Consider the following 25,853-nt stretch of genomic DNA (forward strand, 5'->3'; position numbering starts at 1 on the left):
GACCCTCTCTGGCTCTCCCTGGCTCTCTCTGATGCTCTCTGACTCTCTCTGACCCTCCCTGGCTCTCCCTGGCTCTCCCTGGCTCTCTCTGATCCTCTCTGACCCTCTCTGGCTCTCCCTGGCTCTCTCTGATCCTCTCTGACATTCTCTAACTCTCTGACTCTCTCTGGCTTTCCCTGGCTTTCTCTGACCCTCTGTGAATTTCTCTGACTCCCTCTGTCTCTCTTTGAACTTCTCTGATGTTCTCTAACCCTCCCTGACCCATTCTCACCTTCTCGTACTCTCCCTTGCTTTCTTTGGAGTTCTATTTTTATTTTATGTGTAAAACATGTATATATATAAAATGTGTTTTGCCTGAATGTATGTCTGTGTACCATGTGAGTGTCTAGTACCTACAGAAGCCAAAAGAAGGCATCAGATCTCCTAAAACTGGAGTTACAGACAGTTGTGAGCCATCATGTTAATGGGAGCTGGGCATCGAACCCAGGTGATCTGGAAAGGCAGCCAGTGTTCTTAATTTCTGAGCAGTCTCTCCAGTCCATACATTTTAATCTATCACACCAATTTTGCTTTCTGTGTTAGTGGGGATCAAATCCAGGGCCTCGAGCACTTAGCTCCACCACTGAACTACTTCCACCCAGCCTTTCTCACACCATTTTGGATGTGAAACGCCCACATGTTTTATAAACTTGAGGTTGCCTCAAAATTTCACTTTCAAGCTTTTGGTTCCTACTGTGACTTCCCATAATCTCCTCTGAGTTGGGCCTGCACGGATGGCAGGCCCTTGAGGGTGGCTTTGATGCCCTTCAAAATCCCAGGTGAGCCCACATGCTTACCTGCATCTTTTGTCTTCTGTGCCACTCACGTGCCAAACACAATTCCAACATTAAGCAGATTCCACTTTGTCAAAGTTGATGAAAATGAGCATTTGGGAACATAGAAGGGGGAATTCTCAACACACCTGTTACCCCACAAAGAGTTATGGACGGCATCTTTAGCGGTTGTCTGCAAGGACCCCACTTTCACGCGGGTGTTTGAGGACCCCGAGGAAGCCTGGGAGGGCGAGTAGTCTGAGTAGGTGCCTGAGGAGACACTGTTATTCAGACAGTGAGTTTTGTCAACTTCAGACTCATCAGTTGATTCTGAAATTCAAAGGGGAAACATATTACAACGCTACGAACACGGATGGATACAAAAGAAGCATGAAAAGCAGATTCCACATGGATTAATGTCAGAAGCACACATCTGCGGGTACTTATAGACTACGGCATGTCATAATGTATAAGTGGTGATTGATCATGCACATGCATCGGTCACAGTTCCACATCGGCTTCACGATGTTACCTTTTTTGTCCTTCCCTAGCAGAACAAGTTTGGGTGGGTACAGAGGGGTCTCAGCTAATGAAGGGTGAAGTTCCCCAATCCTCATTTCATTAGCTGGATGAACAAAAGAATCCTGAGAGATATAATAATACAGGACAAGGAAAGTAAACATTTAAATAACAGTTAACCAAGATGGCAATATCTTATTTGGCTCAGACTCAAAAGATGCAGCCCTTGAGTTTGATTCACCATAGGGCATTGTGAAAGGAACCCTGCACATCTCTAATTGAGCGCTAATTATTTTTCTAATTTATGTGAACTCATTTATTCATTAGATGTATTTTTGGATGCTATTTGTATGCCTAGCACTGTGCAAAGAACTGTGGAGGTTCCCCCAGAAAGACACAACATGGTCTTCTGGGAATTCCCAATTTAATTGAGATGAAACAGTGCTCACTTCAGCACAGCGCTGAATTATGTATGCTACACCCTCCACAGGCAGTGTGGCTCACAGTCAGATACACTTGGATGTGAGGATTCTAGAGAGAGTTCCAAGTGTGAAGGCCATTGCAAACCAGTGGGATGTTGGTCCCACCCCTACACGCATTTATCTCACTGGTGGTCCAGTAATCCTGCATCCAGCCCCTGCTCTCCAATCTTTGCTGTGTCCCAGGTGGCTGTGTTAGCAGTCACTATGGGTCTGCTGTGCTTCCTTCCTGAGGTTGTTACTGTTCTCCTTCCCATTCCAACCTACTTAATCTACAGTATGTCAAATGCTGGGTGAATTGATCAGCAGCAGTACAAGAATATGACTCTATGAAGAATGAACAACATAAAAGTACCACAAATTTTAAAATTTATTTACCCTCTCTCTCTTAGAATTATTTAGTTTTTTGTGTTAGTGTGTTGCCTGCATGCATGGAAATCCATGACTTGCGTGCAGTACTCGTGGGTACCAGAAGAAAGCATTTGATTTCCTGGAGCTGTGTTAGGAAATGAATCCGGGTCCTCTGCAGAAGCAACCAGAGTTTTCAACCATGGAGCCATTTCACGAGTGTAAAAATTCCATGAATGTTAATTTCCAGAATTCATATAACTCCCAATTAAGCAGATATCAGGAGAACATTAAGAAGAGCAAGATCTAAATTCCCACTTTCTATACATAACAGCTGTGTTTTTTAACCTGTTTATGATAACTTGAACTCAAAGAAGAACATTCAGGGGCTTTTGTTTGTTTGTTAGTATCTTGTTAAGTTGTAGCATTGGATTAACATAAGTAGAAATGTGTTGTTGAATCAGAGAAGGATATACTTGGAAAAATATCAGGAATTTGGAAAACTTATCTAGTGTTTGGAGAAATGAACGGATAAAAACACTCAAAGGGACAGACTTAAGGATTTTGGTATTGCAGAGAAGAAGCATCAGTTTCTTTAATACTTAACCGAAATTTTATCTTTTGAACTTATTTTGGGGTGTATGAGAGTATTTGCTTCTTGATAAATATTTGCTTCAGTTGATGAAGATTGAACGCCCATCGAGTTCAACACTTTCACTGACTTGGGGCTCACAAAATCACTTAATAAAGACCCAGCATTGGAGTATGGTTCTCTCGAGTTCCCACTGAGCTAGTCCTTCCTCCAGTATGAGGTTCCCAGTGAGAGTATCAGGGACCTGAGATGAAGGATCCAGTTTGAAGAGGGATCCTAAAGACAAAGGGTGATGAAGTGCCTGGGTTTGAAGAAAGAAAATTGCATTTCCATGGAATTTCAAAGTTCAGCACAAGAAATGTTCAGTAAAATTTTGAAGTGGCATAATAAAGAATAAAAGCATAGATTTATAAGAAGATGCAAGCTGGAGAAAGAACAAGAGATGCCAACTTGTCAGTCACATGATGCTATCTCTCCATCCTGTTTCTGCCTCAACACTTACTAATCAGGGAAAGGAGAAGTAATTCTCAGACCTGTGTCTGACATATCTGTCAAATGAAGGTGGTTGGTAAAAGAATTAGTGCTAATTTATGCCCAGCATATGAAGATTAAGGTAACTTATTTGTGTGAAACAAGTGAGAAAGGAGAAAATTTAAATAATACTTAGTACACGTAGAATTATTTTTTAAGGAACAGCAAAATAAAAAAAAATAAAAGGAGACACAAGAACCAAATCAGCCAGCTCTTTTACCTCATGTTTTGCACTTCAAATTCTTAGCATATCTTGCTTATATGTTTCAGCTTTTCAAAACTGTGATCAGGGCTCTTCATGATCCAGCTAGGGTATAAGTCTCTGACTTTGCTCAGAAATCGAGGGAAAAAAAGTCCTTGAGCCTACTTTCATGGTGGTAAACAGCGGAAGCTGTTAGCAAGCAATCAGTTTTGGTAAGTGGTCCACCAGAAGTTCATCTAAATGTGACTCCTGCTGAGGAGACAGAAGTACAGTTGGTGGTGGTGGATAAAATGTCCTTTGATTTTTTTTAAATCCTATTATCTTTCCTTTATTTAAACAAAATCTTGGCTCTTGATAACATGGAGAAAGAAAATCCCAAGGTAAAAGTGAAGAAGAATAAAAGCTCATTTTCAAGTTTTTGAGAGTCTAGGAGGAGAGTTAAAAAGGGGGCAAAGGAGAATTTCAGAGACAGCTGAGTGCTTTCCATTGTTTGGCAGAAGGTATGACTTCTCTGTAGGAAAATAGGCTGTCTCCTCACGATGAAAAAGATTTGTATCATTTTTTTATAGCAGACACAGTGAACAGGCGTCCAGTTAGAAATACACAGAACACTGAAGAGAACGAGGGAGGAACTGGTGCTTTATTCTCTCGAGGGGGGGGGTCTGAAATTATCATTTACTCTTGGCTTTTCCTGTACACAAGTTCTAGGCTTAGTGTTACCTGTTGTTACCCTAGTCCATCTCCATAGGGTCTCTTAGCACCTAGATTTTTAGAGGCAAAGATTGTGGCCTGGAACAGCTCTCTTGCTTAGGTCAGCAACAAGGAAGGTCTAAGAGGACAGTTCTTGCCTCCTAGACCAACCCCCCCTCCATGGTTCCCAGACTGTGTTCTGAGGCATCCATGGAGGTCATTGCTAATTCACAGGGATATGATGGGTTGTAGAGAATGTTTCAGGGATCACTTCTCATGAAGCTGGATTTTGGTAATTGCTATAACCAAAGAGTAAAACTTGAATGCTAGTGTACGGCATCTGAGAGCTGTCATGTTTGCTATGACTTCCAGTTTTGAGAAAAACTGGTCAGTGTCTGATGATATTTTGAGTTTGGTTATTTAAAAATAAGATAAAATATTTTCTTTTCTAGTCTATGCATTTTATCTTTCCAATGACCTCAAAGGAAGATATACATACTTACTAATATATCTACTTCTACTACTTCTGTGGGGATATTGAATGTTAAGAATTATTTCAGTCTATGGACATTATAACAAAAATTGCTGATATACAGAGGGTATAAATATGCTAGGAATTTCCTCAATGCACAGGTGAAGACTGACTAGACAAGGCAGCCAACAAAGATAAATCAATTCAACAAATCTCAGAAACTCTCCTGGACACCCATGAACTTCTAATTGGACAGAGGGACAGACTATAACATTAGATTTAACAATTTATGTGCCTTCTCTGTGGTGGACTCTGGGAATATAACTGCTCCCAGCTTATGATATAGTTACATCATAAACACAGCATAAGTCGAAAATATCATTAAGTAAAAATGTTTTTGATATTCCAAACACTCTGCGTTTTACAGCCCAGCAGCCCAATACTCTGCAGTAGATGTGGTACGTATTTGGGATTCTGCAGCTGCTGAAGGGCATGCTACTTGTTGCTGAGTATCTGAGAATATTGTTAGGCCAGCAAAAGGTCACAATTCAAAACCGGAGTATGGTTTTTGCTAAGAGTTGAAAGCTTTGACAGCAGTGCAAAATTGAAAAATCCCAAATTAAATTATCATTTGTACACACTAGATAAGATAGAAATGGCCCTTATCCTCTGAAACTGTCTGAAGGTAATATATAAAATCATCATAAATGTTCTCATTACATTTCATGCAAGTAAACAGTGACACAGTAGGAAAACCCAGAAGGTTAGACTGGTCAAGGTGACCCTTTGAGATTGGAAGGGTGAGGGCGTGCTAGCCATGCAAAGAGCTGGGGGGGTGTGAGGAAATGAATTTCACAGGACATTAGGAAGGGAAAAGGAAAGAAGGAAGGAGGGAGGGAGGGAGGGAGAGATCGGGAGGGAGGCAGGGAAGAAAGGAAGGAAGGAAGAAGAGAGGGAAGGAAGGAAGAAAGGGAGGGAGGGAGGAAGGAAGGAAAGAAGGAGGAGCCTACCTGTCATCAGCTCTCTTGGTTCTTGTGGCTCTCTGGTTCTGTTCTTTAGCCCATGTGAAGGCTCTAAAAGGTCAGGTGGGGGGCCAGCATTCCTTCCTCACTCACTTTGCTGTTTATGAAATGCAGTTACCATGTTCTGTCTTGCTGTTTTGAGATAGTATCTCGTAGGCTAGCCTTGAACTTACTGAGTAGCCAAGGATAATCTTGGACCCCTAACCCTCCTGCCTTTTCTTTTAAGTGAACCATCATATTAGATACTGTGTATTGCCTTTCTCCTTTAATTTCTTCGGTCTTGCTTACCTCAGTTCTTCATTTCTTTCCCTTGGTTAAGGAGCTTAATTACCTGACTGATTCTGTCATGAAGCGTGCAATTTTCAACTGCATAGTCTATGCATACAACCAGACATGGTAGTATAAGTTTGCAATCTCAGTCCTAAGGAGGCAGAGGCAGCAAGGTCTTGAGTTTGTGGCCAGTTTGGGCTAATATCAAAATATTGAAACCTGCATCAAAAGACAAAAATGAAAAACTATATATGGATGCAAAATATATAATAGATGCTAAGTTTTCGTAATTAGTAGGATACTTGATTGTCCACAAACACTGAATAGAATGCCCTTCATTGGATTCTCTTCAAGAGGACGATGATTGCCTGCAGTAGGCTAAAAGGAAAGTGAGATGCAGAGTCTTGATTTCAAATAAAATATTGAAATCTCCAGTGGAATTTCTTTTCACAGAGATCACGTCAGCGGATGGAGAAGCCTAAGAAAGGGATGCGGCAGGTTCACGGTGAGCACCGAGTTAGAAGTCAGCTTCCATTGTGGCCTCTCTCGCTAATGAAGGACCTCAGGCTTTTCTCTGGGCACTAAGAAGCTATTACCAAGGGAACGATTAGATTTGCACTCTTTTTAGGAAAAGCGTTGCCAAGGCAACAAGGAGGCTGGGAACAATGTAAAGCAAGGAAACAATGTCTTTGTAGCAATGCTGGCAGAGTCACTGGAAACATAGGTGAAAACGTTCAGGTTGGGGAAACTATTTAGAAGGGATAAGGAGTGAAGAGAAAGAAGAAATTATTGCCCCAATTTCCAGCCTCAAAGAGTTGGTAGTTAATGTTGTGAAATCTGATTAAGGTTAGGGCAGAAGTGGAAACAAGTTTGGGGAAGAAATGCAAAATTTAATTTTGGATGTATTATTTTTGGCGTGTTCTTTATATGGAGACATTTTCCGGGAGACTTTAGCTTCATTTTATTTACCATGGAGTTATTATTAAATTTGTAACCACAGATATTTTTCTCCCTTTTTATATCTCAAATTTCCAAATTAAGCAATTATAGAATCTTCTTACATTTGTAGTGAATTTACTCACTTTTAGGTTTTCATAACCACAATGTAACAAAGAATATTAATATGTGATTCCATGAAGTTTAAATACAAAGTGTGTGTGTGTGTGTGTGTGTGTGCGTGCGCGCACGTGTGCGCGCACTCGCTAAATATTTCTTCCTCTCCTGTTTGTATTGTTCTAGTATCTTAGATGGGAATGTGGTATCACTGGGAAAAGGAAGCACAGAGACTCTTAGAAGGCAAAGAAAAGAAAACTAAGCTGAGATTTACTTCTTCAGGTGCGCTGGTGTACCGTCTAACACTCCAGGTGTTACTCCCTTAGGTATGAAAGTGTACTTCTCTTTCAGGGGGGTCTGCAATCTACAACTATTTTTGCTTTGTTTTGGTTTTACAATAGAGTCTCACTTTGTGTCCTAGGCTGGCCTTCAACTCCCAACCATCTTCCTGTTTCTGCCTCCCAAGTGTCTATGGCTGCTTTTTGCTCAAGGTCTTCTTTCTGTTGGCAATGTGCTCCACTGCTTCCTATTTTAAGGGAATCATGCCGCCTTTAATATATGCTTCAGCCCCAGTACAGGACAAGAGATCATGTGACCACTTCACGTGTTTCTCCAGCTTAGCTTTGAGTCACCCGGGAGCCTGGGACACATTTTCATTATCATTTTATCCCTCTCAGTGTTTAACACAGTGCTACCTACACAGTTGGTGTTCAAATGCCACAAGGAGATTATTTGGAGTGCAGATTTGTAAAAGAGTTTTGTCAGTCTAGATCTTAGAGAATGTGGACCAGACATGCTCACTCCTACTGTGTTTCTAGTGGAGTAAAAGATGCAGCTAGTTAGTTGAGGGACTGATGAGATAGTCGAGGTGGCGGAATGTAGTTGAATTCTTTTCAGACCATACAAATCAATAAGGCAGAGATTGTAGTTTATTCTCAAGCATAGGGAACAAACTTCTCATGGTCGGATCCCACAAGCCTGAGTTTTTATTTTCTTTAATTAAAAAAATTTTTTTTGGCTGAAACTCAAATAAAAAAATATTAAAAAACACACAGAGTTCCAGAACAGCCAGGACTATTTCACAGAGAAACCCTTTCTTGAAAAACCAAAAACAAAAAAACAAAAAAAAACAAAAAAACCCCAAATCATGGTAAACGTAGTAGGAATTTTACTGTGAAAATGTCCCAGTAGTTTCCCCAGCATACGATCAGATAAGATTTGGGATGGTCACCATTCTCATGGGTATGACATCCTGGCTAGCAGAGGCAGCAGATGAGCCACTGTATGGATTAATGACATAGTAATCATTCTGGCCATGATGGTGGTACTCATTCTTGATTTACTAGATGTAACCCTCACATCTCAAAAAAGAGTCATTTTTATTTGAGGAAATAATGTGTAATTCTCTTACTACAGCAATCAACTCAGTTAGAAGAAACATCATCACCCAGAAGCCTAAAAGTCAAACCACACTGGCAATTACCAATAACCTCCAAATACCTCCACTGTAATCTCCTTTGGGGCCACTGGCCACTTGTGCTCAAACTTTTCTTTCACAGTTTGCTCCGTGTTAGCTGTTGGATTTGAGTTCTCAACTCGCACTCCGTGGCTTGGCTTACCCACCAGATTTTGAACAGATTTTACCATATTCTTTAAATCCTCTGGGTAAGGAGTTGGATAGCGTTTTAGGTTTATTTCAACCTAGAAGTTTATAAAAAGAAATCGAACATAAAAACGACTTCAGAAAGATGTTCACCAAGCTACTCCATGGTACAAGCTTCATCAAAAACAAATGCAGTACAGTGAGTGTTGGGCTGCCCAGGGAACTGCCCTTGATGTGAGGAGTGGGGCTTGACTCCTGTCCAACCTCGGGGGACTGGCCCGACTCCTTCACACCCTCAGACATCATCAATGATTTCTTTAGATTGTACTCTATCTTTTGATGAGTGAAATAGCAGTAGATAAGACTCTTAAGTGACTGCTAATGTCATAAAAACGGAATAACGTATTACCAGTTACATTACATCTTAGGAGTTTACTATCTTTGGTATTTAATAATTTTGAAATTTAATAATTTCCATAATGAGAAAGCCTCTGGAGTTCAGAGCAGGTATTGGGAGGGAGGAGACCTCAGAGGATTTACAAGCAGAGTGAAGCAATAAAAAAGCCACACAGGTGTTAGCCCATGTTTATAGCTAGCATGCACTGTCAAAAGGGAGGGTGGCTTATACTTTTTAAGACTTCAGAAAAAATCTCTGGGGTGGCTTTCACCCTTGTGTTTCACACTAATAGTCATATGCTTTTTGAGTAATAGCTTATATAAAGATCAATAAAAAGTCACTTTATAAAAATATGGTCTAGGCAAATGTACATGTTTGGATGCTGTTATCCAGATAATTTTTCATTCATTTGCAGGTGTCAATCTAACTTTCAAGAACACACTGAAGGACTCTTCTTAATACTGATTTCTTATATGTAGAATATTCTACCATGAGAGCATTCATTATTGCATATTTAAAAGAGATTCAATACGTAGTCCTTCATGTTGACTGAACAGACTCACCAAAAGAGATAGGTGTGCCCAGTTTGACTTGTGCCAATGACGGTGTCATTTTGAATCTGAGTAGAATCAACTTTTTAACATGGAATGGCTTGAGTGGTTGTGGTATGTCTTGTGGAAAGAAGGTGTGTGAGGGTGGGAGTAGAGGAGGTGGAAGAGAATGAGGGAGGAAGGGGTGGGAACAGAGGAAGGCAGCCAGGTGGGACTCCCCATCTGGTCCATGGCTTGTAGGAGAGGCTGGAGAGTATGAAGGACTCAAACACTTTTGCTAATCTGCTTGTTTAGCAAATTCACCAATGGTGTTACTCTTAGGATTCATTGTGGCTGTTATCCTAACAAGGTAACAAGATTGTATTTTACAATGTATTTTTTTTTTTTTCGAGACAGGGTTTCTCTGTAGCTTTGGAGCCTGTCCTGGAACTAGCTCTTGTAGACCAGGCTGGTCTCGAACTCACAGAGATCCGCCTGCCTCTGCCTCCCGAGTGCTGGGATTAAAGGCGTGCGCCACCACCGCCCGGCTACAATGTATTTTTAAAATGTTTTTTGACATTAGAAGCATACAATTATTTTTCAGTACATATTTGGAATTCAGAGAAAAACCAGCTATTGTTCAACTAGGGTAAGTGTAATCCATTTTTTAATGTTTTCAAATAAATGAGAATAAACCAAATAAATAAAGGTCAATGCTGTAAGAACCCAAGGTAAAACTGGGTTTCATGGGAAAAAGTGAGTTTTTATGGTTTAATACTAATATGTTCCAGGAGGTTGATTTATAGTGTATTCTTCAGTAAACACTGAACAACAATGTCCATCTAGCCAGAGTACCCTGGGATTTACATACGCTGGGATTTGCTCTTTAAGTCCACGTTAGAAACATTAGTTCCAAATTATATTTATTATATTTACTTTTAAGCTACAGTGTTGAACTTGTTTAAAGTTATTTAATATCAAGGGGCTAAAAGTTAAAAAAAAACTAAAAATCTACATTTATAAATTGTTAATTGTAGGGTGGACTGTCCATCCGGCTAATTGAAACCGTTGATTTTCTTTTAATAGCTAGTGGTAGATTGTTAAAAAAGAGTCTAAAGTTAGGCACTAAATAAAAGTTCTTTGCAGCTCAAATGTCCTCAGCAGTGACATGCTCTCCTGATCTGAGGTAGGGGACATCTGCCCTGTCCTTCCCTAAGTTCTATGCTTCCTCACCCTACATGGTTTATGGCCACTAAACAAACGTGGTGTGGATAAGTGTGCACATTTGGTCACTAAAAGCAACTTGACGTGGTAGTTTCCTTAGTTTGGTTATTCTAATGTTGTGGAAGTATTTAACTGTGAAACAGGTGTGCCACAAAGCTTCAACTATTTATCTGACTGTCACATGTAAGGCAATGGATGGCTGCTGTTTAATTATTTATTTATATGGACCATTTTATATTTTTTTCCCTTAAGACCGCTCTTTGCCAAATTTGGGGATCTTTAGGAATCACCAAACTTGAATTTGTTTCATCTAGAAAATAACCACTTTGCCTCCATTTGCTATTCTTCTCACAGACCTCTGGGCTTGGGTTCATGAGGTATCAATTCAAGCCGTAGGTCTACCTCTGAGTAGACACTGGCCCCTAGTCTGTTGCTTCTGCTTATGAACAATGGAAATCTAGTGCCTCACTTGCATTTATTAAGAACTAAAGTGGCATAAATGTGAAGGTTCCTTAAAAGTGTAAGTCGATGCAGAGATCTCAGTTTGTAACTCAGGTTGGTCTCATGCTCTCAATCCTCCCGCCTCAGCCTCTTTATTATTGGGATTAAGGTGAACACCACCTTAATCCCAATAATAAAGAATCAGCTTGATCTTGTTTTTCATGTCAGATTTGACTTGTTTATTTAAAAGCTCTGAGTCCCTTTGGTAACTTAGACTCTGCCCCACATGTCTAACTCAATGCTGAGTCTTTCTTTCAGGTTGTATCCCTTACTCAGTGCTTTCCATGTTCTAGGCATGACACTGAATGCTTTATAGCATAATTAATTTATTATTGATTAACCATGTAATATGCGATAATATTTATAACTATTCCTATAGGTTTTAATACAAATAAACATGTATATGGAATGATAAATATTGCATACTGCAGAATGTTATAAATTTGGAATTATATGTTTAACTTTCAGAAAGCAGTTGTTGTGACTTTATGGAGGGTGTGTCGGTGTGGGACTGGTTAACTTTTCTCTGCAATCATGTTAAAACTTAAGTCTTCTGGATTCTAAGGTTTATATCACACTGCTGTGGTTTAGTTAAGAGGTATTCTCTGGTGTACTATGACATGGACTTGTGTAACCTTGTGGAAAAGGTGCTTTGCAAGTAAAATGTGAATTTTATTGTTAAATAATAAGATAATCTCAATTTAAGAAATAAAGCTAAGTGATTCTAATTTATAACTTCTTTCCAAGTGAAACTGTGTTTTATAACCCAATTCTATTTTAAGCTCTATATAGACATATTGATACCCTTCCTTCTTAGTTCCTGCCTTGGGTATTTCAGAAGTGGGCCAGCATGGCCATAAAGAGTTATTTTACTGGTTCAGGGGCATTCATATCTAAAAACAGTTTATTTGTGAACACCTGGGATAGAAATATTCCCCATCCTATTATGATATAAAACATAAGTGAATGTCTGACACACAGAGGTGGGCAAATCTACAGAATTCGTTCTGATAATGGTGTTAAATTTGTCACTCACTATAAAGTATTTGCTCATGTCACACATTGTATTAGAATGCAAGATTTTTACTAATATATATATATTAATTCTGTGAGGTAAAATGTTTCACAAGACTCTTAATAGCTAAATGAAGTACAATAAATGCAAATAGCAGCTTCAAGGCATTGGAGACCCCAAAAGTACAGTAAAGAATTACTTATAATAGTGTGGGCATTCAGAAATGGTGTCTTGGATTCAGACAGAACTGTTTCTCATATATTATATTATAGGCACATAATATAATATACTTTACATGGCCATTAAATTTGAATTTGATTGTAAATTCCAGTAAGAGAAACAATAGAGTTTTGCAGTGATAACTAGATATCAAATTATTCTAGAAATTAGTGGGGACATTTTACATAAAAGGAAACAGGGCAGTTTTAGTCAGGAAGGTGCATTCTCAGCTTGTCTTATATTGTAGAAAGAATATAAGACATAGAATGAGAATCTAGTCCATTACATGTGGGTGGCAATGTTTATAAAAACACAGTGTTCCTATGTAGTTTTCCTCCTATCATTTATCCTCTTAGACACCCAGCCCCGAGAAACGGAATCCCTCTCTGCCGTGACTCCCGAACCCCACTTCTCTTACAGGAATTCATAAAATTTGAATCTTCAGATTAAGGGATATTGCTGCTTTTGAACAGAAGTCTCTGTTTGCTCAGCGTCCACTCCCAGCAAATCTCAATTTCAACGTCTGTGTTTTCAAGTCAGGTTTTATCCAGTTTCCCCCAAGCTGACCCTGAGAAGCGTGCTTGTTCACAGAGCAATTCCAACCACTTCCAAAGTTTGGTCAGCATTCTGCACAACTGGCTGTATCCCCACACATTAAATTAAAGAGCCAAAGAATAGTAAACCAAAGCAAAGCCCCAACTTCAAAGCCATGCCAGCTACCCCATGAAAAGGCACCTTAAATTGATGTCCCCGCCCTCTGGCTCAGGCTCCCCACCCTTTGCCAGTGTCAACAGAGATAAATCGGATTCAGACACTGGCAGTCCGAAGGCTGCTGTGCGAACAACAGTTCTCACCCCTAATCATGCAGCACATACCCCATAAAGCACTGTTCCAAGGGAGCCTCTACTGGGCTTCTCCTACCCCAGACACCTAGGCCTACCTGTCTGCCACTTAGAGAGGGAAGAGTGGTGGACTGTGCTGCCACTGGCAAGGGAGCACACATGCTCCTCTCCTGCTGGAGGCCACTTATACAACCCCATGCCAGCTGGGGGTCACTCTGGGGGACGGGCATATCTTGGATCTGCTGATCACACCTGGCCCATGGTGTGCAGCAATCGCCAGACAGCCTGGCAGGTTGGAGAGTAATCCCACGCTGGCCCCTGTCCCAGGGGGCTTGGCAGGAGAGAGCCTGTGGGAGAAGGAATCTCCATTTTCTGGGAGAAACAGGAGCGCTGCAGCAACATGCTTGCTTGATCATTTTCTACCCTTGGATAGCTCTTTCTTTCATTCTGGGCAATGCATTTAAAACAATGAATTTTAACTCCATGTAATCAAACAGCATAACATGAAGCCACGGGTGGCAACCTCCTCACACAGCTCAGCATCCACACTCACTGTACACACTCCAAGCAGGACTTTGTATGCTTTTCCCATTGAAAGCTGATGGCATAGGCCTGTGGTTCCTTTTTAAATTTCAGGTCAATTAAAATTAAAATGGTGCTAACTTTAATGTACATGTAATGAACCAGAAGAGGGTGAACTAGTAAGACCCCAGGGTGTTCCATTCATCATCTCCCACGATGATGTACTTACGGGTGTTTCTCCTCTAATTTGTCTGATAGCCAATAGCATCAGAAACAGCCAAATTAGTCAAGTAGTTGGAGATTTTGGAAAAACATATTGTTTTACCAAAATGCAAAAAAGTGGATGTAAATAAATGCAGAGAAAAATCAAACCACGCTAAAGCATATGGAACCCATTATGAACATAGACATACTAACCACAGAGCACACAGACAGGGTTATTAAATTACTGTTTCCATTTCTATATTTCATGATTTTAAAAACACGTCTAGGGAGCATATTAAAGGTATTTTCTCTTGATCCTTGACTATATATTTTTAAGAGGAAACATGTAGTTATTTTGACAATTCAATGAAATATAAAAATGAATCAAGAGTCCAACACAGAATGTATCACCCATTGGATCTTGATTTAACACAAAATCCCTGAAGAGGAGAACTGAATTGTTTTAAAGGTTTGTATCAAATTTAGCATAATTATTTTCTGAAAATTCACAAGTTTTAAAACATGTCTCTTTGGTCATAAGATAGCAATAGTCAATCATCCATAAGTGTTTCTTCAACCAAAAATTTTAAAAGAAAGTATGTCATTTTGGATTTATGAGTCCATTTTGAGTTTTCAGTAATGACACAGTCATCATGAATAATGGTTTAAGAAGTAACATTTAGAAAATGGGTCAAGGTGGGGACAGGGAACACCACACAATCTTGATTTATTAATAAAGTGCATATGTAGTTACTTAGGTCATTAGTCACTACAAGTGAAAGCTGTTAGTATTCATGATGTTTTTGAAAAATTACACAAATAATATAAAAATCGACGAGAGATTCAAGGTGCCATCATGATATAACATGAAAAATTAGGTGTTAATGAAATCAGCTAATTCTAATATTTGAGAATTTAAATAATGGAAAATATATGTTTAAATGTGTGACCTCGCCTTTTCACTCAGATATGCAGTTACAACAAAAAAGATTTCTTAAAAATACAATTAAAATAAAGAAGTCGTTTTTGCCTAAAGATCTTCACCTGTGATTGGACACTCACCTGCTTTTAATACCCAAACTTAGAGAAACAAAAGTTCTTTTCAAATACCCCAACCATGTAGAAGACTTAGGGATGCAATCCCACTGTAATCCGCCCATCAGCTTGTCTTCCACAAATACGCATTGCATTTTGGCTGGTATTGTCTGCACAGGGCCTGGCCCAGTGACCACAAGGATTATTGCAGCATTACAGACGAATGAAGATTTAGGCGAGGTGCATCACCTAGGGTTTCCCTCACTTTCAGCTTGAATCTCTCGCATGTTGTTATACTGGGGAGTGTGTGGAAGGAAACAGAAATCAGACTTGCTCAGTCAGAACTGGGACATTCGTCTCAATCTGAATCACACCAATGCTGCCCAAACACTTGCCCTCTAAATAGGGGTATCTTCACGGGACTAGAAAATGACTGCGACCTTCCAGAGAGGTCACTTAGTGTATCCCTTCTCTGTCTGAACAGTAACGGCGGACAGACAGGACAACAAGAGAAACAAAGGCCGAAAGTTCACCTTAACGTTCCCAGCACCTCCGTCTTCTTCTTTTTTATCCTCAAATTCAAAGGCAACAGTCATGCGCTGTTGTCTCTGCTCCTCCCACAGGGTGGGGTTGAAGCTGTCGCTGTCTGACTGGAAATCTACAGAGTCCAAAGTATTAATGCTTTTCTTTTCTTTTAGATACACGATGCATTTAATAAAGTTTAATATATTATGCGAAAAGAGACAGCAAGCACCACCAATGAATACAATCCGTACATTTAAAAGGGTTGGGAAGAGATACTGAGGGAGAGGAAGGAGAGAGCAGGAAGGACAGGAAGGAGAAAGCGGAACATTCTTCTTGGTGTGTCCTGTGGCATCTGTGTTTTACTGTTAGTCATGAGGGTTGGGAAGTTTCCTAGCATAGGAATGGGTTCCCCTGGGCCAACAGTAACAGCTTGGAGATTGGATGAAGCATTTCAGTCTCTCTAATCCTCAGGCACACTGACATCATCTTTGTTATGAAGAAGCTGTCAGTTTTCAGGCTCTGCCCCAGGTCTCTCAGGTCCCAGGTCCTACTCCATGTGTGGGTGACTACGGAGCCCGTGTCACTTTGAAACAAAGCAAGATACTACACAACAAGTACCCAATAATCTGACGTTCTTGTTGGTTCTTTGTGTGCATGTGAATAGAGTAACCTCATTTTTAAGGTAGTGACACATGGAGAATTCAGTTTTGATGTGGTGTTTTCAATTCCCTTAAATGTTCCTCAAATAAGCAGGGAAGATGATTTATAAAATCTCTAATTTACATCAAAATGTTGTCTAATCGAACCTGATTTGTAACACAATAGTGAAAATTGCAGAAAGCCCAATAACAGGTGCTTAGCTGAGGCTAACTCCTTTCCCAAAGAATTTTGCTTTGTTGCATATTTCTCTGCCTTACAGGATTCTTAAGATTCATTTATTATTTTCTTTTTCAACAGACAGAAGTTGACTGGCTGGGTTGAAATTTAAGAATTATTTTTCAATAATTACACCAAATTTTATGTCCTCAATAGAAAACAAACAGAAAATTCAAGACTGCAAAGGCAAACGCTTTTGCATCTTAGGTCACCTGACTGCTGACCTCAGACCTAGGAACTGACCAAGGGTTTAGGTGACACACTAGATCCCAGGGATGGCTTGGGGATCTGGGTTTTTTTTTTTTTTAATCTTTTCTTTACATTATTTTGAAACCCAGGGATGTTGTGAAGAAGAGAAAATAAATTCAGATTAATAGAACAGTCCTTATTTGGTTCTTTTATTATACAAAACTGTGGTGGCATTTCTTTTATAAAATCAAAAGATAAATTTATTCAGATGTGAAAATGAATTTTCCCAACAACCTTCCCCTTTTCTATTTCTGCAAGTCAATACTTTTAATAAAAGTATCTTTACATCTACAGTGATTCATTACATCTGGAAGTCAAAGTCTAAAGCTGTTTATCATCATTACTCTTGAAAATGAGAACACACAAGCAAATGGTTCTCAGACAGGATGGGTTTATCTGTGGCTGCATTAAAGTGGGTTCATTGTCATAGAACCACCATGATTCTGCATGGCTCCAGAGAACACATGCCAGGCAGCCCTGTTTCAAACAGGAAGAGGCAACACTTTTTAAAGCTTTGTATAATAGTGTGATCCTGCTTATTGTAACAGGCTTAGGTTTTTATGGAGTGTTTTTTAATCATAACTGTTGACATTGCTTAGGGAATCTCAATGTAAAGAAAAATAATGTAATGGAAAAATGTCATTATTGTAAGTCAAGTCCTATGACTAACTCGCATGTAGGGGTCCAAGGCTGTCCTGATCTTTATAATATGCTCTGTAATATATGAGCACAAGAGAAGATCCTCTCCAGCCAGTCCTTCTTTAGCTCTGAACTCCTTCTTTTTGCTGCCAGTACCTGGGTACCACATTTGGTGACCAGGTCCCATTCCCTGCAGTCTAACCCTTAAAGAAGAAGTTAACTCTAGAGTGCTTACATTATTCTAATGTGAGGTATACTTTTCCTTGTGTATGTGTGTATGTGTGTATGTGTGTGTGTTGTGTATGTGTGTGCCTGTATGCTCATGTGTGTTTGGGTACATGTGTGTGCACATGCAAGTGGAGCCCAGTGATCAGTATTAGGTCTCCTCTTCATTTGATCTCTACCTTAATTTTTGGAAAAGGCTCTCTCATTTGGAACTAAGGCTCACCAATTAGGCTAGGCTGACTGAAGAGCTAGCACAAGGCATCCTTTCTCTGCTCCCAGCATTGGGATTATGGGGACTAAACTCAGGTTCTCATGTTTGTAAGACAAGCACTTTGCAAGCTGAGCTATCTCTGGAAGGAGCTTTGTCTTTGGAATCTTAAATATTTCTTAATTCTTAAAATATTTCAGCACTGAGACTCAAACTCCCAGATGGTGTGCTATGGAGTTTTCTTTTATTGCCTGTAAACCAGTATTTCTGAACAGAAATAAAAATTAAATAAATAAGAATTAAGAATTAAAAATTCCTTTTTTTAAATCTACAACATCATTAAAGATTAAAGAGTGAATCTGCTGACAACCTACCTTCGTCACCACGGGGTTGTTGGGGAAACATGTAGTTGGTCAGTACCCTTTGCTTGGTTTCTGGGTGGGCTTCTGTTTGTAGAGGTATAAGGGCCTTGGACTGGAAGCAATGAGCACCAGTTAGATGAACAAATTAGTCAAGATTTTACATGAGGAAATAGCTAATAGTCTGACCTCTCAGAGATGACCGGGTAAGATGACATACCATAGATATTGCTGAGACTCTTTCCAGATTTTAAGGTTTTTGCAATGTTTAGTCTTCTTTAAAAGCTTATCAAAACATATTCAACTGAGCACCTCAGTTCTAATCTTGAGGAGGCAAGAGAATATTAAACTGTTCAACTGAATGAGGGTTTAGTGCAGTCCTGGGCATGCATTCCTTCTCCCAGGGTGTGGTTCAGACTGACATGTGGTGCTTGCATATGCTGTATTTTATTGTTCATCACAAATGTAATATCAGAAATACTATTTTTAAAGGCTTTTTGAATAGGTGTTATTTTCATAAGAATAGGTAAATACCATTTATTAATAGGAAATAAACAAGGGTTTCATGAAGCTATCTAGACACACTGCAGCAATTTTTATGGTTATTCTCCCATCAGAATAATACTTGTGATGTTAAGAAACTCCCACAGTGTAAGGCTACCATCCCAGCAGCAGAGTCCACAGACTCTGGAAATGACCATCGGTAAGCTTGAATGGCAATCCAACCTTTTACCAGCAGATGGAAGCAGGAGCTGTGATTAACTGAAGAAATACAATACTCTTACGCTTACACTTTAAATTTGTAGGAGTCATTTTTAATTTGTAATAAAAGTCCCCAAATAACTAGAAATAAAACTTGGTGCCCAGGGAATGTTGATATATTGAACTGAAGGTGCATTGTTTTTATTTGGCCATTCATATTTTGGGGTAAGGGTTTCAAAGATTTAGGAATACTAGAAAAATGATTAGTAGTACATTCTGCTGACATGACTCACAGACACCTCTCTGTTTCCTGTTATTTTCCAGTTAATAAAATTATTCATTAACATGCAACCCCCGATTCCACTATAATCTATTTTCATGAGTATATAAAAATTAATCAAGATAACCACAAAAATACTGAAGATAGCTATCAATATATCAGCAAAGGTCTTGAGTAAAGTTTTAGAATTAAGTTGATCATAATTAAAAGCAGTGAGGGAAAAGGAAGATAGCAGCTGGTAATTCCCTCTTGTGGGAATTGTAGTAATGGCTTTTCTGTTTTTACTTTCAGAGCTATAATTAAGGTGTGCCCTCTAAGGATGTGTGCACCACCAGGAGCTGAAAAGCCGCACAAACCATCATCTGTGTGTTGGATCTTTGACAATGAGTTAGGTATGGAGCAGAGGTGTTTGAGGAGCATGGAGCCCCTGGCACTGTTCCACCAATGCATGCAGTAAGTGATGGACTTTTGTGCAAAACCCTCCTCCAGGCATAAAGAATCTATATTTTAGAACAATTGTCAAGTGTATCCACTGGGACTCAGTAATCCAAAGTTTCAATTACACTTCATCTAAGGAACATGATAACTCAGGGCACAAAAGTTTTTTTTTTTTTTTTTTTTTTTTTTTTTTTTTTTTTACCTGATTGTCAGAAAGCCACAATGCTGCAAGCTCTTTGAGTTTGGTGAATGAGAATGGTAAATTCTTCAACCTGCAGAGACAAGGGATGTCTCATTGCATAGACACAGACAGCTAACTCATTTCTAAGACCATTTAGACACGCTACTGTGTTGATTCATTGCTCGCTTCAATCCTTTCTCTTGAGTGCCTAAACAATCTTAAAAGAATGAAAATCTTCTTTGTTATTCATTAGTGTATGTGTTTGTGTGTGCGTGCGTGTTGTGTGTGTGTATGTGTTTCTGTGCATGTGAGCCTGTGGGAGCCAGAGGACAACTTCCGGGTTTTTCCTCTCTCCTTCCACCATGTAGGTTCTGGGATCAAACACAGATCACCAGAATTGGAGGCACGTGCCTTTATCTGTTGAGCCAACTCCTAGGCCCAAAACAACTAAAATCTTTCTAATCTTTCAAATGCTTCCCACAGTATCTAAATAAAATAAAAATCCTGTTAGTACCCATGGTTAGGCTCTGCAGTGTGCACCCCAATACTAGAGAAAGGACTCCTCAGTTCAGAGAACTTATTGCTCCCTAGAACACGAGTTCAGTTCATAGTCCTCATCCCAGGCAGCTCACAACTGTTTTTAAGTTCAACTTCAGTAATCTTCACAAATTTGCACATACACAAATAAAATATTATAACCCCAATATGTACCCTAAGCTTGCTCCCATTGGTGCGTGCGCATACACACATACACACACACACACACACACACACACACACAAATAAATAAATGGAAAAAATAAGCTGGGCAGTGGTGGTGTACGCCTTTAATCCCAGTACTGACAGAGGCAGGCAGATCTCCATGAGTTCAAGGCCAGCCTGGTCTACAGGAGCTACTTTCAGGACAGGCTCCAAAGCTACAGAGAAACTCTGTCTCAAAGAACTAACTAACTAACTAAATAAAAATAAAATCTTAATACCCCTAAAGCTGCTCTCATAGCCCAGCATCGATTCTCCTTTTCTAATAGCTGGAGTGCACAATGTTCTACCAACTCGGGAGAAATTTCAGCTAGGCCCTTTCTGGAATATTCTTCCCGTTACACTTTGCTTGATTCTCACAGTTCTTCAGGGCTTAAATGCCATTTTCTCATAGGAAAGGTTTCTCTGGGTCCCACTAGCTTCCTTCCTCCAGTCTAGTCTCAGAGTGGCTTGCGCTTGCCTACACAGACCATTTCACAGTTTTATATGTGACTATTTTTTTTGGCAGTCATTTGTTTATTATCTGATATCCTTACAAAACTGTAGTTCCCAAAAGGGCAAGGACCATGATATCTTACATCTAAATCACTTCGTAGTTTCCAAAGTGATGCTGAGCTACAGAAAGTTCATCTCTTGTACATTGCACAGTAGGCATTACAAGAAGGAATCTTAGTATTTTGGAGCTATGTGAAGTTCGGCCTCGGCTGTAGCATTCCATAAAAGTGTGGCTTCCTGCCTTTGGAAAGCCAGACCGACAAATATGCCAGTCGGTGTCTTCTTGGTGTCACGGAGCCAGGGTGTGATCGGCACATTCTGATTACCTTGGCCACCAACATCCTCTCAGCTTCAGAGACAGCGGCACAAACATAGTGGCATCCACAGCAGCTTATCCCCGAGTATATATTCTGACTTGTAATGGAAGTTTCTGTAAGTCTTTTGTATATTGGAATGCTACGAGTCAATTGACAAATGCATTTTTAGAAAGGAAGTGAAAAATGTTACAATGACTAATAAGGACTTAATTTATGTCCAAAAATGATCAGGCATTTTCAAATAATTTAGTAAATGTGAAAAGAGGTTGGCCACCATTGTAAATGTTAAAGGTGTGTGGTAGAGTTCGTAGGGAGACTATCTAATCTTATGAATGAATGAATATTTGTGAAACATAAATAAGAACACAAAAAAGCAGGTATTGACTTATAACATGATTCTTTCTTGGCAGAAACTGAGTTACCCACACAAGTTGTTTAAATTCACTGATACTAGAAATTTTGAAGTAAGGTTATTGGGGTGGGGTAGCATGTTTGATATGATACACAGTTAAATACAAAGCTGTCATTGAGTTACACATCAGTGAAGCTCGTGTAATATTCATGCCATGTTCATGCATGTCCCTGAGGAGTCATCGTGATGCAGTCCTAACATGCTGCACAGAAGGAAGAACGTGATGGAGAGCAAGGACCGTGTTGCCTTGTACTCCCCGGGTGATTCTGATGGATGAGTAGGGCATTGGCGAAGGCACAACCTTGTAGCAGACAGAGCAAAGCATCCCTGTTCCCAACTACAATGCCACACTCTGTCAACTGGTTTTACCTTAAACACAGAATTGCAATGGTTCATCACTTACGATAGTGCTTCTTGCTTTAAGTCCTGTAAGCAATTTGTTCTCTGTGGCAGTGTTAACGTTGGCCTCAGAGTTCACTCTGCATTGTCTACCTCTACCAGCTTGATTCACTGATGGGCTAATTAGCTGGAAATATTAGTTTGGCTCTGTTGTTGTTACTGTACTACAGGATGTGTATGACTTTTTCTCTGATGAGGTATTTTAAACTTCTGACCTTGTGAGTCACTGATGTCTTATTCATATATTTCCTCAGCATCCACAAATGTGTCTGACCCATGGTAAGGGTTGAAGTCTGCTTGATTTGCTAGGTAAAGGCCACCAACATATCAATACTTCTATTATAGGTCATTCGTGATGTTTGGTAAGCTTGCTTGCCATATAATCATTCAGAATGTTTAGGAAAATGAGTATTTGGGAGAGACTTCTATAGCTTGTCATGAAGATTCTCTTTCTAGGTTGACAAGCACTCAGCCTCACTTAAATAATGAATTCCGTGATGCTTCCCTTGTGGTGTTAGTGAAGCCGTAGGAATTCATCTTTCTATGGTGATTCCATTGAAGTCAGTAGAAGTCCATTTCTCTATGGAGTTTCCATGATCACACTTCCTAATCTAGCTCATAAGAACTTCTTTAAAGATCTCAACAAAGGCCTTCTCAGATGTGGCATTCAAGGCATTGGCTCTTCTGCCAATCTGGTCACCAAGCCAGAGGAGGACATGGCTGAGTCTCAACACACAAAGCAGTGTTTTCACATTGCCCTTTGGTTTATAATTAAAATAATCTCAGACCTTATAATAAAACACTGTATTTCCTTACATGGGAGCACTGCTTAACTACAAAAACAGTAGTTTTTTTTTAAATTGATATTATTTTCCTAAAGGAAACTGAAAAACAAATGAAAACTTTTGTGTTCATTATGAAACTTTTGTGGGTATTCTTCATGACTTCCTAAATTCTGGTCTCTGACGACCCCAGTACAAGTCTGAGCTACTCACACGGTTGTTCATCTGATAGAAATTGCAGTGGCAGGGCTCAGGCACTCTGCTCTGTAGACTGTGTCAAGACAGAAGCATTGCCATCCAGTGTCTATTCTTCCCATTTCCTATGAGTACAGTTGTTTTAATAGAGAAGCTGAGAAAAAAGACAAATTGTAGTTGCATGTTTGTTTCTAGCACCTACCAATATAACACACCATAAGGAGAGGGTTCATCCTTTTTTGTTTTTTTTTTTTTTTTTTTTTTTATTTTTTTTTTTATTTTTTTTTTCTTTTTTGTTGTTGTTCCTCTTACTCTGAATGTGACTAAATATTCATCCTTGCTGCAATGAATTAACCTGTGATAATCTTACCTGTCACTATTTAGACCAGGCTGACCTCTGGGATAAAAGGTGTGTACCACCACGTCTGGCTCCATAATTTACTTTTATTAAATAATTTACATACCTGTTATCACTTAGATTTAAGACTCGCAGCCTCTGCATCTGCCCAATTTCTTCGGGAAGAAATTCTAGCTTATTGGAGCGTAGAGACATAACGGTGACATTCTTACAGCTGCCAATCTGTAGGTGGCAAAAGGAAGTGGGGTTTATAATGTTGGGCTGTCTATTGTGTGAAATCCTTGAAGAATAAACAAAAGTGTATTTTAGAAAGGAACCACAAAATGCTGTTACTACGTATTCGTTTCTCTAGTGTACAAAACAATTTACATCACAGATATGTTCTCCCCCCCCCCCCAACAGTGTCTCACATTGTAGTGCAGGCTAACCTAAGGCTCCCAATATTAGTCAGGCTGGTCTTGAACTCGGTGATCCTGAGCACCGAGACAGTAGGAGTGTGCCACCACACTTAGCCTAGAGATTCCTTTACCATCTTAATGTCTTTACACTACATGTAATGTAGTGTATTTATTGACTTCTGCTTTTATAACCTTGATCTTTGCTTTGATTTATGATTTTAGATGTGATGATAATGCACATTTCATATTCTTTCACATATTAAGAATAATTATTTAAATAGTGTAAATCTTTAAACACTTGGTAGCACTGCTGTTTTCACAGATCATTTATTTTTCTACATGATTACCAGTATACTTGTGCTTAAGACTGGACAGCACACATATTTAACTCTCGACAGTTCCTTAGCAAGCCTGATTTTATGTCACATTACATGGCATTTGCCATTTTTACTAATAATTTTGACTCTAAAATAATTATATATTTATTATTATTCTATTGTTGTGGAAATTTTTAGTAGAAATCTTTAGACTAGAAATACACTTTACATTTTTTTCCTGGACATTAAAAAATAAAATCCAGTTTAGAAATAAAATTAAAAGAATTTCTTCATGTATCCAGAAACTAAAATAATGTTATAAGAAACATTAAGCCTCAGAGACATATTTATAGTAAAATCCATGCTTTTACTTCAGAAGTAGAAATACAATTATCCTAAGTGCTGTGTATAGCAATTCTTAAAAGCAAAATAAATAAATGGTTCAAAATTTCATCCCTTAGCATTGATTAACATATTTTTACTAATCTTTACATGCAAAATTTAGTGGAGTTCACCACTCAAAAAAGCAATTAGCATATATTTATCTAAACAGTAATGTCTACATATTTTCAAAGCTCAACTCCCACATCCACTCTGCTATTGCACCTGTTAGGATTTTAATTCAAAACGGAGTCATTGAAAGTTAACTGATAGAAAAGAGCTTGTTTCTCACTTCTCTGGGCAACTCTGGGAGGAAATTCTCATCGACTGCTAGGGTTCGTAGGCTGTGCAGGTAGCCAATGGTGGAAGGAAGAGATTCCAGCTCATTGCAGCTGCAGTCAAATTCTTCTAACAAAGATAAGCTGAGAAGTTAAAACACAGTAGTCTTAGATATTCTAAAAGGTTACATGGTAAAGGAAAAGTTTTGAAAACATGACGTGTCCAAATTCACCAAATATTATTAAACTAGGATGGCACAATACCATGTGAGTCTACCCAGCCAGCAATGGATCAAACGCCATCACAAGCAGGGCTGTATTGGTCATTTATGTGAACCACTTGGGATGACACCAAAGACAGTTTGTTTACAACTTAGATGTCATTGACAGCGAGAGACTGGGAGTGAGCACCTGTAATTGAAGGGGCAGAAGGTGAGGGGGTCAGAGGGCAAGATAGAAAGAGGGGTGAACTTCTCCAGACTTTACTAAGCCCCTTGAGATTAGCCGCCCAATAATAGTTCCCCTTTAACAACTGTATACAATATCTACCTTTACAACCCATCTTTCAGATGAGGCTTACAGAGACCAACGGATGTTCCCTTAGCTGCACAAAGCAGGTAATCTGGGTTGAAGCAATGACAGTACAGCTTGTCTGACTCCGTCATCCCTCCTGTCAGTCAGGACACATCCAGCGTGGAAGTATTTGCCATTTGAACTACACAGTACTATAAAATATACCAAGTTTTGCATAATGGAGTAGATTTCAGTGCCTCTTGAAATAACAGGCCTTTTCCTGCCCATGATCAGCATTTGAAATGGAGTAAGAGGCATTGTTTTCAAATGGGCACAGCTTTTCTGTTTGTTCTAGTCCATAGCTCTGCAAACTTAGTCATATTAGCTTGTCCTCAGAAAGGCATTGTGGGAATGTATTCTGAAATTATCATGAGGAAACAAGATGACCCCATCACATTTTGGCATAGGTTGGCGACAAAGAGGGC

The 25,853-nt window shown here is 39.3% G+C and overlaps 1 protein-coding gene across 2 annotated transcripts in view; it reads right to left on the minus strand.

Annotated features, from left to right (window-relative positions):
* Positions 1-25,853, minus strand: part of Lrrc7 (leucine rich repeat containing 7) — a 321,319-nt gene that overhangs the window by 60,905 nt on the left and 234,561 nt on the right. For both annotated transcript variants that reach the window (XM_038311250.1, XM_038311249.1), the window contains exons 11-19: positions 24,870-24,999; positions 23,588-23,703; positions 19,786-19,855; positions 18,179-18,278; positions 15,616-15,740; positions 13,420-13,668; positions 8,491-8,691; positions 1,345-1,456; positions 962-1,142 (exon numbers count right to left, since the gene is read on the minus strand). In XM_038311250.1, coding sequence (XP_038167178.1) covers positions 962-1,142; positions 1,345-1,456; positions 8,491-8,691; positions 13,420-13,668; positions 15,616-15,740; positions 18,179-18,278; positions 19,786-19,855; positions 23,588-23,703; positions 24,870-24,999 — 1,284 coding nt within the window. The remainder of the gene's footprint in view (positions 1-961; positions 1,143-1,344; positions 1,457-8,490; positions 8,692-13,419; positions 13,669-15,615; positions 15,741-18,178; positions 18,279-19,785; positions 19,856-23,587; positions 23,704-24,869; positions 25,000-25,853) is intronic.

Source organism: Arvicola amphibius, chromosome 14, assembly GCF_903992535.2.
Source record: "Arvicola amphibius chromosome 14, mArvAmp1.2, whole genome shotgun sequence".
NCBI lineage: Eukaryota > Metazoa > Chordata > Mammalia > Rodentia > Cricetidae > Arvicola > Arvicola amphibius.